Raw genomic sequence first — 15,487 nt, 5'->3', positions numbered from 1 at the left:
TTGCATCATAGGATTTTTTGCTAAGCTTCTTAAAGGGGAGGGCCAGGTAGAGTCCATTTGTGGCTAAGTTTCAACATTTGAAATTACAAATTTTTGTTTGTTTATTCAAATAAAACATACATCACACTGAAAACATGATGTGAATTTTGAATATAATTAGAAAATAACGTTAGTGAAAGGGAAAAGTAGTGCAGCAAATTAGTTCTCAAAATATTTTCATTTGGTAATTTTCACAAGAAGTAGGTTTCTTGTGCTTGATGTTAGCTCTGTATGAAATTCCTTTGAACAGTCATAAAACACCCACGTGATCACATTGAGGCAAATGTGAAACATACATAATTTTTTCAGCAATTTCTGATTTTTTAAAATGTAATAATTTTAAAGGTGTGTGTTTTATTTCTATATGAGAACTAGCATTTTAGAAGGTCATCACTGGAAGTGTTCAAGGTCAGGATGGATGGGGCTTTGAGCAACCTGGTGTAGTGGAAGGTGTCCCTGCCCATAGCAGGGGAGTTGGATCTAGATGATCTTTAAGGTCCTTTCCAACCCAAACCATTCCATGATTCCATGATTCTATTTGGGGCCAAAGGAAAAGATGGTCAGTAACGCATTGAGTGCCTTGGTTTCATGTCTCTGTGTTTCTGTGCTTATTGAAATAGCTGGAAGAAGAGATTGCACTGAGAGAGAAAAAAAGGGAGGAGAAGGAGAAAGCAAAACTTGAATGGATAAGGCAGCAACAGGAAATGGGAAACAAGATAGAAGAAGAAGCTGAAGAGGAACCTGAAGAAGAGCCATTGCCATCTCTCTACATACCAGAGGAGCCCAGTCCCATCCTCTGTGGGTTTTATTCAGCACCAGGAAAATTTTGGCTTTCCTTGGTAAATCAATTTTTATTTCATGTTGGTGGGATTGCAAGATGTGGCAACCTTCCCTTCACATGTGGCTGACTTAGAAAACTGATTATTTGAAACCTGACATTTCTAGGACATTGAATTCCCTTCATACTTGATAAATTCAGTGATCTTTATGAAGTAAACCCATCGTGTCATTCCAATTCAGATTGTTCAGTAAATTTCCTATAGGTACGCTTCTTGGTGATGCCTGAATGGGCAAAAATACTAAGCTGTTCCCTCACAAGTAGAAGGTAAAATTTTAACATATTGGTAGGATGGCTTGTAATGCCAGAGATCATGATAGATTTTCCTCTGTAGGAAAATAGGATCTCTAGATGTTTGGAAGTAACATTTTCTAACGTGTTGTAGCTCCTTAAGAAAGGAAAAATTACTCTGAAAATTGCATTTACCTGATCAATTGTGCAGTGTTCTTTTGTCACCATTTCTCTGTGGTCTTTCTCTTCTTCAGGGTGGGTATGACTCAGGGTTCCTCTATCACTGTGAATTCTCAGATGACGACCAAGAAGACCCTGAAGATAGGAAAGATGAACCTTTTGAAGTGATTCCTATTGAGGACACCGACGACAATCCCATCCACCAAATCTGCTTCTGGTAAAATATTGTAGTGTAACAGCTTTGTGATAAAGCTTCATGAAATTCATGAAATTGAACTTCGAAGAGAGGAGGGTACACTGCTTTGTCACTTTTTAATTGTGGCTTAACTCTAGTATGCAGGAATTTTCTCTGGTTTTCTGGGCACTGAGTTTCCTAATGGACACAGTGGGCACTGTATCTGACAGAATAATTTAAAAAGCCCTTTCAGAGATGCAAACATCTGATTTCTAATTAAGTATTGATTAGGACTCAAACATCCTGGATTGTAGAACTCCAGGAGAACCATTAGAAGTGTCTGCAAATGGTGATCACCAGAACAGCAATTCTATTTTGTGGTTAGCAAAGAGAGGACACAGTCCTCCCTTGAGGAGAACAAGGAGGGATCAGTCCATCCCTTTTGTGCAAAGAATACACTGTGAACTGTACAGATGAAAAGGTTGAACTATTTTCAGACTCCCAATGTTAGGTCGCCTGTAAGGCTAGGCATATTCTGCATCTAAGGAGGTAAGTTTAGTTCAGGCTTTAATCTACAGCTGGCTGCGTTCATCACCACTTCTAATGGATGGAGAGCAAGGAGGGAAAACTGCTTTTCTAGCTCTGAACTTGGTGTCTGCTACCCTGCCCAACTCAGGGCTGAGACCAGTTCCACGATACCCAGCAAGTGCTGGAACATTCCTGAGCACTCAGCTGGAACACAAATTTGTAGTTGTATCACACATACTTTAAATGATACAAATATTTTGCTCCTAGCTTACAAACTTGGGAAAGCTATATTTATTGAGCTAGATTAGCTCTTTTCAAGTTTCAAGTTTTGAGCTGTGCCCTCACTTGTTACGTTGCTTATTTGGCAGTACCGGCAGAGTATGGATGTTCTGTGGGATGCAGAATGGCTCACTGCGTGCTTATTCTCTCCAAGATAAAGACCTCTCAGCAGATACCCTGAAGGAATACTGGTCCTTCAGTGTACATGACAATGATTACGGCCAGATCCGGGGAATCTGTTCTAGTTATGACGATAGGTTTCTGATTACCTGCGGTGGAGATGGAAACATTTTTACTTTCAACATCTTGTCTCCAGAGGATGTTCAGAAAGAGTTAAAAGCCAAAATCCCTTCTCCTAAGGTAAGTCACTACCTTCTTTCACTGAATTAGGCCTATTTACTGTGAAAATGCTCCAGACAGGCAAAATGCAGTTCAGTTATTTGGCATCATAGATGTTTCATAGCGAAAGCTGAAGTTTCCCAATTTAGAAGAGGAGCTCTTGCAAAACATTCACTAATAAACAGGTACTATGACTGCATTGTTCCTTCTGGATGTTTTGTGGTTTTCTCCAAATAAACATAGTATGTGTTATTCATATGTAATATTCTACTAATCTTTTACCACTCCAAGGTGTATTCATGCACATTCCTAGAATGAAAGAACCACAAGAATTTGTCATACTTAATACTTGTCTTGCATTTAACTCCAGTAAAGTATGATTCTGCTCTGGATGGGGATTCTATAAGTAATCATAGAGTCATAGGATCATAGAATCAACTAGGTTGGAAAAGACCTTTAAGACAATCAAGTCCAACCATTACCCCAGGACTGCCAAAATAATGTTGGAGAATACCAAATGTGTAGTTTCTCAGGGCATCTAGTACCATTCATGTGCAATCCACAAGTTGGATTTTCAAAATTTGCAAAACAGCACAGCATGATGCCAATCCTGTTGCTCTTCCACTCTTGGACAGCATTAGTAGTAATGATTCTACAGGTGTCCTGTGATCACTGCAGTACTCATCACCTTTAGCATGTTTGAACAGATGACGCTGGAACTCAGTAACAGTTCTACTGATATTACACAAGAAGAGCGAGGTGTCAACTTGACCACTGAAAATGGTTAGACTTTATTGAGTTTTAAGAAAATCTCTTCAGTACCTGAATTAAAAAAATATAACTTGAAAGAAGCAGTGAGGCCTGTTGAGTAAAGAAGTGCTATCATGCACAATGAATTTTCAAATAGAAATACCTTCAATACAGTTTAAAAATCTTGAAAGTGTCAACATAAACCAAATTCAACTTCTAAATATTTTTAATATTAGTTGGTAACTACGTTTTCAAAGTTGCTTGACAAGGGAGGCTGAGGAAATTGTAATTTTGGTCATTTAGTTAAATTGTTCATGACTAGTTGGAATTCTTTACCAGTATCACAAGAACATACAGCACTAAGAATAGACTCAAAATTGTTTTCTTAAACTAAGTGAATGACTAGAACCTATGATATCAGAGCCTTGCTAGCTCTAGTATTACAAGTAGTGATTAATAGACAATTATAAAGCATATATATATATAGTTTTATCATTTTGAGTATGTAAGTAGCTTTATATAAAGATCTTAATGGTCAATTTCTATTGTTCAGGCTAGTAACATTGCTTAAAGACCACCCTAATAGAGTTTTTCCCTTATCAAAGTATCTTAAGTATCTATTCTAGTTCTAAGTCATGTGGAAGATTTTAAAAATTCCATCTTCATTAAACTTAATGAGATTCTTAAAGAATCAAATACAAATCCTCTGAAACTAATTGAGTTAAATTATATATCAATTTAATACATCTGTATTCACCGTAGGGTGATAGGCCCCCCTCCTTTTTTAGAGCATGATTACCTAGGGAAATGAGGCTTGTGTGACTGCAGTGTCCATCCATCTGTCATTCTTCACAGCTAGTAATTGTGAACCCATTATGCAGTCGGCAGAAGCAAAACAGATTAATTACACATGTAACTTGGAATTAGCCCAGGATATGTTGTCTCTTGTCAATATGACAGTGAGAGGAGACAAGAGAATTGAGTTTGGGGGATAGAGAACCAAAGATGTTAGTGAAGCTAGGACAAGAAATGTAATGTTAATAGGGAGGATATAGGATTTGTGTTCTTTGTTCCTAAGAATTATGCTTCATTAGTTCCTTTACACATAAACCAACCTGATTGCTTTTTCTTCTTGAAACATTAAAGCCTGATATTTAAGGCTTATATAGAAATATTGTTCATGAAGGTTTATTTTGGTTTTGTGAGAAGCAATGAGAGCTCTGTCTTACTGTTTGTAAAAGCCTTATTGTCTGTTGAAACTATTACTGCTTGTTTAAAGGCAAAACAACATTTTTATTCCAGAGTGGTCTTGAGAAGGAGAAGGCTGCTGAAGACATTGAGGATCCCAATGCCTACAAGTAAGAGATTCTTGGATAATAATAAAAGAGATTTTCAAGTGTTGGTAGCTCGCTCTTAAGACCACATACTTCTTTTTGCCTCCCAATAGGAGGGAGAAGTTGATCACCCTGAATTTAGGTCGTTTCCTCGTTACACACAAAATCTTTTCAGCCTTTTCATCCATTTCATTTATTTTTCTGTGGTAGTAATTCAAATACAGTAGTCTGAGACTTTCTTAACTTCAGAGACAACAAAAGGTCAAGGTCAAAGCCCCTGGATGTCAGGACTGTATAAATATACAGGAAAAAGATTCCTTTCTAAGTTACCTTAAGAACCATTGAGTTCATTGGGAGTTTAAGGCTGTATCTTTCCTCTCTTCTACTGAGATAACACTATTTCCTTTATCATGCATTTTCAGCATTGAGGAAGTCAAGCAGAAAAAAGAGTATGACCGGAAAATGAAGGAAGCTGAAGAGAAAAAGCAAAAGAAAAGAGAGGAGTTAATTGCACTGAGGCATGAGTTTCTTCTTCTTCTTCAAAAGAATCAGAAGTTGCCCAAGCACATGCAACTGCACAGAGAGGTACATCTGGTTTTTATGAAGGTCATTTACCTTTAGAGGCACCTTCTTCTAAAATGTTGCTACCCAGTGTGTTGTACCAAATGTACCAAAGGGTGTCCAACCCTTTGGCTTAAGGTAGTTCTGCGAATATATAATTTGCTGGGACTTCTGAATCACAGCTGAGGATTTGTGCTATTTAAGCATGGGGGAAAAATGTGGCTCTCTGTGGATATCTGAATAGCTCCTGAAATAAAGGATTGTGTTGATATGCATGGAACTCTGGCACCTGGGCAAAAATATGTATTACCAAAACCCAGTAGCCACGATAATGTGATGCTGAGTTTTCTGTCTTTCTGCAGCAGTTTGAGATGGACCGTAAGATCTTTGAGGAGCTGGATAGGCAGACAGCACAGAGAATCCAGTTAGTGCAAAAGGAGCTAGCTTGGGAGCATGAGAAACACTCAATTGGACTGCAGAAACTACGAAATCAGTAAGTACCACTTTTCTTCTAATTCTCCTCCTGACTTTTCGTGGGGCTTATCATTTACAAAGCTGTACCTGCCACAAAGAAAAAGAATGTGATGGATTTTTCCTCATATAATCAATATTTCTTCTGTTATGATTCTGTTCTTATTTTACTTGGAACATACACAAGACAATATATTGAAATTTGGGTTTACTTCTTTTGAATCTTTGGTAAAAATTCAAATATTCAGATCAAGAAAGTAGCTTCATTCTGATTCACTTCTACATTAAGAAAACTGGGGTTGGGGATTTAAGACTAAGTTTGCCTGGGTTTTTGCCAGTAATTTCACTAAGAACCAAGAACTCTTACTGAAACTTTGAAGAACAACATGTGAACCCCTGTTTTTCAGGCATGTTGCATGTCTGTCAGATATTTTAGTGTTATTGCTAACACAATGCTCCCTATACACTTTAAAGTTATAAAATTAACTTTCTCAAAAACATAAGTTTAAGTTCAAGATGCATTTTGGGTTGATTTTCTTAAATCTAAGTATATAGCAAAAGGTGAGTGTGTAAAAATAGATACACAACGCACACAAAAAACCCACCTTAGGCACACAGAGTGTATGGCTGGGAAAAAGACTTGATTAAAACCATGTTTTTAATCAGTCTTTAGTGGAAGATAAAAGACATTCTCATGAAGAATCTGGTATAAGTTTATATATTAGGAGAGGTCTTAATTCTTGAGCATCTCCATTCCTAGATTGGATAAAAGTCAATAGATAGTGTTAGATGTCATGCTATTACTTACTGACTTGTGAATTTACATGTAATGATTGTATGTGCAATAAGTAAGCTACATTATTCATGTCCTTTTGGTCAAGACAAAATGGTAGGTTGTGCCTACTGGCATCAGATGGTTTTGTCTAATTTGGTTTTTCAGGTTTCGGGACTCACTTGAATTTGACACTGTTGTTGTTCATGCTATTCAAAGCAATCATCAGATTTCCACCTACAGACTTCTAGTAATGTCTCATAAATACTACCAAGGTAAAGAACGTCCGTCTTGGAAGAGGACAGTACTCAAACAGGCATGGAAACAACCAGAAGAGAAGCAGATCACCATAGAGTCAAGGCGTATGTATAGGGCTAATAATGACCATTTAAATCTTATCAGTAATATGGTTTCTGTCTCTCATCTAAGTTTGTTTTCCTGAGTCCAAGCTAAAGAAATTATAATTTCTTTAGGTACAAGTAAAGAAATATAACTGTGGCATGTTTTTTCAGTACCCAGGTACACAGTAACACACATACATAGTTTTCAATGCTTAGGTCAATGCCAGTGATTGTTTGTCAACCCCATGGGTAGAATGTGACCAAGTCACGTAAAAGAACCCGAATACTTTCAGAACATCCACTACATTGGAACTATAGTAATTGATACCAGCTCCACAGGAGCTGTCCCAGGGTGGGTCTAAGTAATTGGGACTGCACTATGCGGCATGGTATTTACATCTGCACTTGGTTATTTTTTGGTCCAGGTACTACAATTTCTGAGGGTGAGGAAGAGACAGTGGAGATGACAGAGGTCCAAAAGCCAACAACCCGTTATATAGAATGCAGACGTGAGAAAATCAGAAGAACTGTTGAGAAATCTGACAAGGTGAAGGCTAAGATCATGAAGAGGAAAGCAGAGTGGGATGAATTGTGAGTCTTGAACTAGACTCTATGCCCTTTTAGTTCTGCTTCTTGCCTGAGGTCAAGTAATGCTATTTAGCTGTCACACGGCACTATAATCTTTCTGCCTAGTTTTTTATATTCCTAATGATCGTAATTAAAATAGATGAGTTTTCATATATCTGAGTCTCCAGAGAGCATTAAAATCTTTTAGTTAGTTTCTATGGTTCTTCTAAAATATTAAAAATCTTGGATTCAGCTAGGTAGCTGCATCTTCAAATAGGGTGTAAAAAGATGTTTAAATCAATCATGCCTGAGGTACACTTAGACCATTACAGTCAACTCTTGGTTAACCCTGCTAGCACATCATCGAGCAGATGCTGTGTTAGGTCAGTTGTACTAACATCACAGCCATTATTGAGTGTCTGTGATGCTCCATGCTGGTCTTTATCTTGAGAGGCAAGAAAGGCAGTCAAGACATCTTTGAATGCCCATAGAAATACAGAAGTTCTTTATTAGGAGGTGAATGTCAGGGAATGGGACCAATGTAGAGTCAGAATACGAGGCTTTCAAGGTTATTGTTTAATAATATAGAGTAGGATCAGGTATTCTGTGCTACAGGCTGCTGGAGTGTTGACACATGGCTCCCTGAGATTGAGAGCAGCATGTACTTACTAAACCCAGAACTCAGTGTAAAGGTTTAACCTGTCCCATGGCAGTGTTATGTTGTAAGAATTTGGGGGAGGGGGGGAATAATCTGAGGTTTTCACTCAAATGATTTTGAGTGAAAGGATATTCTTCCCAAAGTAGCCATTCTTTTCAGAAAGAGGTTGTGTGATTCTTGATCCCTAGCTTGCCTCCATAGCCTTGCTGCACAAATCAGAAAGTATGAAAAGACGCGGTTTGTTCATCTGTATGTTCATCTACAAAAGCTTTGTTTTGTACCTACCAGGTACAAGAGCAAACCTAGTGATGACTATGAGAATCCCAAAGATGTTGAGGAGATCAAAGCAGCACAGGAAAATATGGGATGTTATAAGCTGAAGTCTGCCCCTAACTACAGAGTCCCTGAACACGAGCTAATGAACGCTGAGAAGAAGGTGGCGCAGCTTACATCCCTGGAAGTGTTGGTATGTAGACTGATGCATTGGTGTATATGTTTCCCTCTTCTGCGGGAGGGAGGATAGTGTATTAGTCACTGAAGAATTTTTTTGAAAGGAAATCAAAGTGGATGTGGGAAAAGGCCCTGAAGGATGGGCAGTGTTGAGCCAGCTTTAGTTACAAACCAGCCCTTCTCTTGTGCACTGCTGGAACTGCACCAAACTCAAACCTGAATCAATCCAGGGTAACTCTCAGCTGTCTCTTTACTTCAGCAGGAATATCTGTCTTTTTGAATTCTTCAAAAAGTCTTATCATCTAGTAACTGGTATGCTTTCCTTAAAACTCTGACTTAAATAAGCCCTGCCACAAAATACCTTTACAAAACCAGGGATGTGAGCAAGGACCAGTGCTTCTAGTGTAGCGTCTCCATATTTGCACTTTGGCAATCATTCCTTCTGGGTACTAAGCATTGGAATCTTCCTAAGAAAGCAGGTCTTTTGAAGCCACCTTTCTGTACCAGGACTCCTACAGCTACTACATGTCTTTTAACCACAAAGACACAAGAGGCTCAAATGTTGTGCAGTATCTTTGTTGCTTGCTTTGTAACTTCATTCCCCCATCCTTCTCATAGGAACTGTTTTTCATGTTATTTGGCTGGAGTGAAAGAGTGACGAATTTCTTTAGCTGAAAGAACAATGAAGAAATATATCTATTGAACTTGGAAGGACCTAGTTGCTTTTTGGTAGGAAGGCCTATTTTTTGCCCTGCTTACTGACATGCTTACTGAGGAGCATCTTCACTGCATGGTTTATCTTGTTTTTAGAGAACTGTAAGTTATACTCTTAGTAGCCCTGAATCTTTTCCAGTCTTAACCTTATGAACTGTTGCCTAATCTCAGGCACTCTCTAGGCTGGGTCGCTTTGGTAATGAAGTCTAAGTGTTACAGAAACAATGCTACAGTCTTGGGGATTTGTTGGATCATTTTAATCTCATGCTTGGGCTCCAGTACTTCACTGTACTGCTTATGTTACCAGATACCCAGTCGAACGCTTCGCAGAAGTCCAGGTAGATGATGTCAACTGCTCTGCCGCTGTCCCTCAGTTCTGTAGCCCCATCATAGAAGGCCACTGTATTGTTCAGGCATGATTTGCCCTTAGTGAAGCCATGTTGGCTGTCACAAACCACCTTGTTGTTTTTCATGTGCCCTAGCATGGTTTCCAGGAGAATATGCTCCATGATCCTGTGATGCACAGAGGTGAGACTGACTGGTCTGTAGTCTCCCACGTCTTCCATTTTCCCCTTCTTGAAAACGGGGGTTATATTTCCCTTCTTCCAGTCATCAGGAACTTCACCTGACTGCCAGGATTTTTCGAATATGATGGACAGTGGTTTAGCAACTTCATTCATCAGCTCCTTCAGGACCCGCGGATGGATTTCATCAGGTCCCAAGGACTTGTACACATTCAGGTTCCTAAGATGATCTCGACCCTGATCCTCTCCTACAGTGGGCCTAAGGTCTTCATTCTCCCAGTCCTTGCATATGTCTTCCAAGACTTGAGCAGTGTGGCTAGAGCACTTGCCAGTGAAGGCTGAGGCAAAGAAGTCATTGAGAACCTCAGCCTTCTCCAAATCCAGGGTAGCCAGTTCTCCTGTTTGCTTCCGGAGAGGGCCCACATTATCTCTAGTCTGTCTTTTGTTTGCGATAGACCTATAGAAGCCTTTCCTGTTATCTTTGACATCCCTGGCCAGACCCGGTTCTAACTGAGCCTTAGCTTTCCTGACCTGATCTTGGACAACATCCCTGTGTTCTTGCCAGGCCACCTGTCCTCACTTCTACAAGCTTCCTCTTTCCTTCTGAGTTTTCTCAGCAGCTCCTTATCCAGCTGTGGAGCCCTCCTGGCCTTCTTGCCCCATTTCCTTCTCGTTGGGACACAACACTCCTGAGCTTGGAGCAGGTGATCCTTGAATATCAACCAGCAGTCTTGGGCACCCCTGCCCTCTAGGGCTTTGTCCCATGGAAACTTACTGAGCAGGTTCCTGAAGAGGCCAAAGTCTGCTCTCCTGAAGTCCAGGGCAGTGAGCTTGCATGAAATCCAAAAGCATTTGACAGAATGTCTCTTTCTTACTTTTCATATTGCTATCTACTATACTTTGAAAATTCAGAACTTTGTTTCACTTCTAGCCACCCGCAGTAGCTGTGGTTTCAGCTTCACCATCACATATAAAAGCCAAGAATCTCATCTGCTTTTCAGAACCTACATTTATGGATGACTGCTTCAGTATCTTTGAGGTTATGTGAGATAACAGCTTTGTTTCAATGTCTGTGTCCAAGAAGTCTAGATTTCTGTATAGATGTGCATTTGGTAGTGTGACAGTAAAGGTCCTCTCAGGTATGTTTCTTTTATTTTGGGGGTGGAAGCTTGCTTTACAAAATACTAAAAAATAACTAAACTTCTTTTGGTTAGAGTATTATTTGTACTATATGCCTAAAAAAGAGAGCCATATATCAAAGCTCAGATACTCTCTGTGGTGGTTCCAAAGATTTTAAAATCACAGACTGAAAGACAGCTGTTTAAAAATGCTAATGTGTGGAGATGGTGCAGAAAAGAAAGCTAGTATGGAAAGAAGGAAAGTCAGTCAGTATGACAAGCCTCTTAACTCTTACTTGTGTCAGGAAAACTACATACTATTTTCCTGGAGAATCCTATTAAAATTGTTTTTTCTTTGCAGATCCATAAGAGGAAAGTCAATATGAACAATGAGATTATGTCTCTGCGGGATCTCAAGGTTTCTGTTATTGAAGAAATCAAGTGTTTAGTGCAAGAATTGAAATCCATACAGGCAGCCTTGGATTCATCAGAACGCCTCCCTCTTCCCCTGATCCCTCAGTTACACCCAGATGAGGTTCCTGAAAAAAAATTTGAGTATGACACTGACATCCTCCTGAAGTTCAAAGAGGAGCAGGAGGCCAAGCCAAAGCCCCAGGAACAGCTGGAAGGGTCTCCTTCATCTCATTCATTTAGGCAAGGGTTTCTTCGAGCTCCATCCATTAAAGAGGTAAACTCCATGACACAGGCTGCAGGTTCACACCCAATGAAAACAGCATCATCTGTGGTCACAGAGCAGCCAAAGGTTTCTGAGACAGAGAAGGCAGAGCCAACAGAAATGGAACTGGAAATTCTGAAGAGGGAGAAGATAAAAAATCTGTACTTGCAGGAGACCTTGATTAAAAAGGTAGGAAATCAAAAGTTATTTTTGTCAGATTGAACAATCCCACTGCATTAGAAATAAAACCAAAACATCTTCCGTCTCAGGATTGCAGCTACTTTTGCCTTTCCGAAGTTCAGGAAGATGCTAACTTGTGCAAATTTACAGTGTAAATCAGTATAAATCTTACTGTGAGCTGTGTGCTGACTATTATCACTTGCAAAATAGATCTTAGATTTCTTATTGATTGCTCGATATATCTATGAGCTTAGTGGCCAAGAAAGACCAGTAAAATATTAGAAATTATTTGAAAAGTGATGAAGAGTTAAAAAAGGAGCATCACTACAACTGCGTAGATTCATGATGTTCTCAGGTCTTAACCTTAGTCCCCATCCTTTAGTCTCAAAAATTTGTTTTATTTTTTTTTTTAAATTAGAAGAGGTATAAAAGAGAGTAACCAAAATCCTTAGTCATGGAAAAGCTTCTTTAAAAGATAAATTGATAAAGCATCTTTGGCCTGGTAAAGGGGCAACTGAAAGGGTTGTAGCAGAGGTGATAAAATTATGAATAGCACAGAAGTGTGGGAATCATCTCTTAAAAGGAGGAGAGTTATCAAATAGTCACGTAGAAAGCTTGAAACATGCAAATGGAAATATTTTTCCTATCCAGCAATAACTAAGCTTTGGAACTCAGCATTAGGATGTGGGGAAAGCTACAATTTGATAAAGTCTGGAAGAAAAATCCAGTCAAAGCTGTTGAACACATACTGCTTCAAGCTCAGGATGTCCTTAAGTCAGAGTTTAGGAGGATACAGAGAAGAATGTGCCAGAGGTGTATGACTGTTCACTTGTTTGCTCTGTTTCTTACTGTCTTCTCTAACTTCTCTATTTGGTCTACCCCAGCACAGACACCCTTGTGTTCATGCTTCTGAAGGTTTTGAGAGAATAGCCAAATGCTGCTGTAACCTTCACATATACATGAGATGCTGCTGGCAACTACTAGTACTGATTTAACTAAATGTCTAAGGGAGGAGCTGGGAGGTGTTCTGAAAGAAGTCTGTCAAGGCAGAAGACATATTTATTGCTACATCTGGGATTGTTACATGAAATAGTTAGGCTACTGTAAAACATTCTCTGAAGAGTAAAATACTTCCAGGCTGGAGTGGGATGCAGTGAAACATTCCTGTGAAGTTCTGGTGATTCTTTTACTATTATGCTGAGAATGAAGACATATTTGGGGTTAACTTTATCTTTCTAAAAGTGCTTCAGTAATCTATAGTAAATAGCATGGGTGAATTGTTGATTTGGCAGAGAGGATTTTTTCTCTTCTGCTCCTTTCTCTAGCTTTACATGTTTAACTCTGCTCCTAATACTTTCCCTGTTCCTCATTTGACTCTCATATGCTCCAGATCAACGCACTGATGATCAACTTTGATGCTGAACTTCGCTTTCTACGCCACAAGAAACTGAAGCTGGATGTGCAGATGAAAAATGCTGAGCTGCGCTACATCACGTGGTATGAAGAGCTGCTGATCTTGAAGAACTTTGAGAAACACGAGAACCTTCTCCGGGAGCGTATTACCGCCCTCATCAGTGAGCAGGAGGCCATGCAAGTAAGTAGGCTGTGTGCCTCCGGATTTACCAGAACCACTAATGCGCAGCTTGAAACAAAAGCAAGCCATCAAGTAAATGGTGGCATCTCTTTATTTTAGCACTGATTCAGCGTCCAGTGCTAAATTTTGAAAAAGAAGAAACTTCTGATGATCAACCCAAGATGGTTGCTTTTACCTTCCGATAGTTAATCATTTCATAATCTTAACAGTTATATTTTAATAGGTTCTTCATGATGTGGAATAAGAGACAAATCATATGCCTAAATTTAAGAACATGCTTCTAGGTTTTGCTTGATTGAAGCATAGGTTTAAAGGGAGAAAGACAAGTTTTGCGTTTCCACATCTTCACAAATCCATCCTATATATACATACACATGGGTTGTACCTTTTAAGTGAAGTAGTTTTTTTGTTTGTTTAGCCAAAATTGAAGGGCTGCATTGCACAGATGGAGGATAGAAAGTGTGAGATTGTAAGGCTTCAGGAATGTGAAAAAGCTCTTTATGCCAACTTCCAAGCATCCCTCGGAGAAAACAATGAGTTTGCCGATTTTCTGACCAAAGTTCTGATGAAGAAAGTCAAGTGCACGGAAAAAAAAGAAAGAGAAGCAGGTTGGAATACTGTTCTTTTTGTTTTATGGATTTGTTACGCTTAGTTCCATGTGGTTGAGTTAATCTAGCTGGCGCCCTGAGTACGTGCAACACGGAACTCAGTTCAAAGAACCATAGATTCGACCTACCCAGATTTGTTTCTGTACGGACCCATGTTCTGTGACAGCCATCTTGGCTGGTAACAGTGATGTAATTCAGTCTCTAACTTGACTACATTTGGTCTGATGGCAGCTCCTGCAATTTACTTCCTGTAACCCAGGACTTTGAGGACTGATAATGGGTATGAAGAAGAGACAAAGCTTTAAATAGGTACTTCCTCTGCTGTACCAATGATAACTATGGATAAGTGATGAGTCTGCCACATTCACGACATTCTCCTTTAATCTGTCCATTGACTAATGAGAGATCATAGACCTAATTTGCAATTGTCTATTACTCACAGGACTAAACATATTATGAAAGGATTTCATTGATCTTAGTGACTGTTTTAAACTGTTAAGGCTAGGCAGTCTTACTGAGCTAAAATACATGTGCTCTTGCTCTGATTTGGCTTTTGATTTCATGTGGGACACGATTAGCAAAAAGTACAGACAACTGTGATGCTTTTGTGACAGTTCCATGCCTCCGTATTTTGCTTGGTTGATTAATCTCTGTAGCAGAATGGTAAACCCATAAGGTTTAAATTCCTAGAACATCTAAAGAGAGGAAACATTATTGAAAGAAGTTCCAAAAATGTGCCTGTGTCTGTGCCTTTGGCATTACCAGATGATCTCTTTCCCTCATTTTTTTCTTCTTTTCTTTTCTTTCTGTGAAATTATCAGATAGATGCAATAGGCACAAGGTGCCTGTATTCGCATATCACCAGGATGATCTTTCATGGATCATTGGGATTGTGTTCACCAGCACATTGGCATAATGCACAGCTAGTGGGTCTGGGGGTGTTCTGCAAGCCAGCAGTACTGTCCTTTTCTTCCAGATGGAGAAGATGTGAATGAAGAGAAAGATGAAGAAGATGAGAATCAAGAGAATGAGGGAGAGTCAAGCTTGGGGATTGATGAAGAAAATTCTGTATCTGAAGATGAAGCCTTTGATGACTCTGTTTGCCCAGAGGGTACCTAAGCCATCATTTCCTTGGGTTGACTACTTGTTTAGCTTTAGGGGCAATCTCAAATTTTATGAGTTTTTCATAATTCACTGCATATTAATGCCATTAAGGACCAGAGTGTGTGTACCCCTCCTGAGCGCAGCATTTCTCCCCAGCAAATCTCAGTGAAGACAATGAAACCACTGGTAGTATAGAGTACCCTCATTAAAAAGTTTGGGAAAATACAACTTGACTAAGCACTAAAAATTAATTATTTTGTGTAAAGAGCCATTCACCATTTCATAGCTGTTTTCTGGAGGGGAAAAGCTGTTTTCAGGAGTGGAGCTGTAGCTGTTCTCTGGGAACCTGCTGCCTGGCCTAGCTGCATCCCTGTTTAGGGAAGCTCTGTGGGACCCTAACATACTCTTAATTTAAGCTCTTTGTTACCACCTCGTGGATTTATGCAGCCTGTTGCT

General features: G+C 39.4%; 1 protein-coding gene across 1 annotated transcript in view; it reads left to right on the top strand.

Annotated features, from left to right (window-relative positions):
• The window catches only part of CFAP44 (cilia and flagella associated protein 44), a 42,738-nt gene that overhangs the window by 21,006 nt on the left and 6,245 nt on the right, over positions 1-15,487 (top strand). Inside the window, exons 16-28 of the mRNA XM_030477390.1 lie at positions 660-878; positions 1,363-1,505; positions 2,360-2,630; positions 4,662-4,717; positions 5,116-5,278; positions 5,617-5,747; positions 6,666-6,859; positions 7,264-7,429; positions 8,352-8,529; positions 11,231-11,734; positions 13,116-13,319; positions 13,738-13,927; positions 14,904-15,038. Of these exons, the coding sequence (XP_030333250.1) occupies positions 660-878; positions 1,363-1,505; positions 2,360-2,630; positions 4,662-4,717; positions 5,116-5,278; positions 5,617-5,747; positions 6,666-6,859; positions 7,264-7,429; positions 8,352-8,529; positions 11,231-11,734; positions 13,116-13,319; positions 13,738-13,927; positions 14,904-15,038 (2,554 nt within the window). The remainder of the gene's footprint in view (positions 1-659; positions 879-1,362; positions 1,506-2,359; positions 2,631-4,661; positions 4,718-5,115; positions 5,279-5,616; positions 5,748-6,665; positions 6,860-7,263; positions 7,430-8,351; positions 8,530-11,230; positions 11,735-13,115; positions 13,320-13,737; positions 13,928-14,903; positions 15,039-15,487) is intronic.

This window comes from Strigops habroptila, chromosome 2 (genome assembly GCF_004027225.2).
Source record: "Strigops habroptila isolate Jane chromosome 2, bStrHab1.2.pri, whole genome shotgun sequence".
NCBI classification, from domain to species: Eukaryota; Metazoa; Chordata; class Aves; order Psittaciformes; family Psittacidae; genus Strigops; species Strigops habroptila.
Note: the sequence above shows the minus strand (reverse complement) of the source record. Positions and strands in the feature narration are given on the sequence as shown.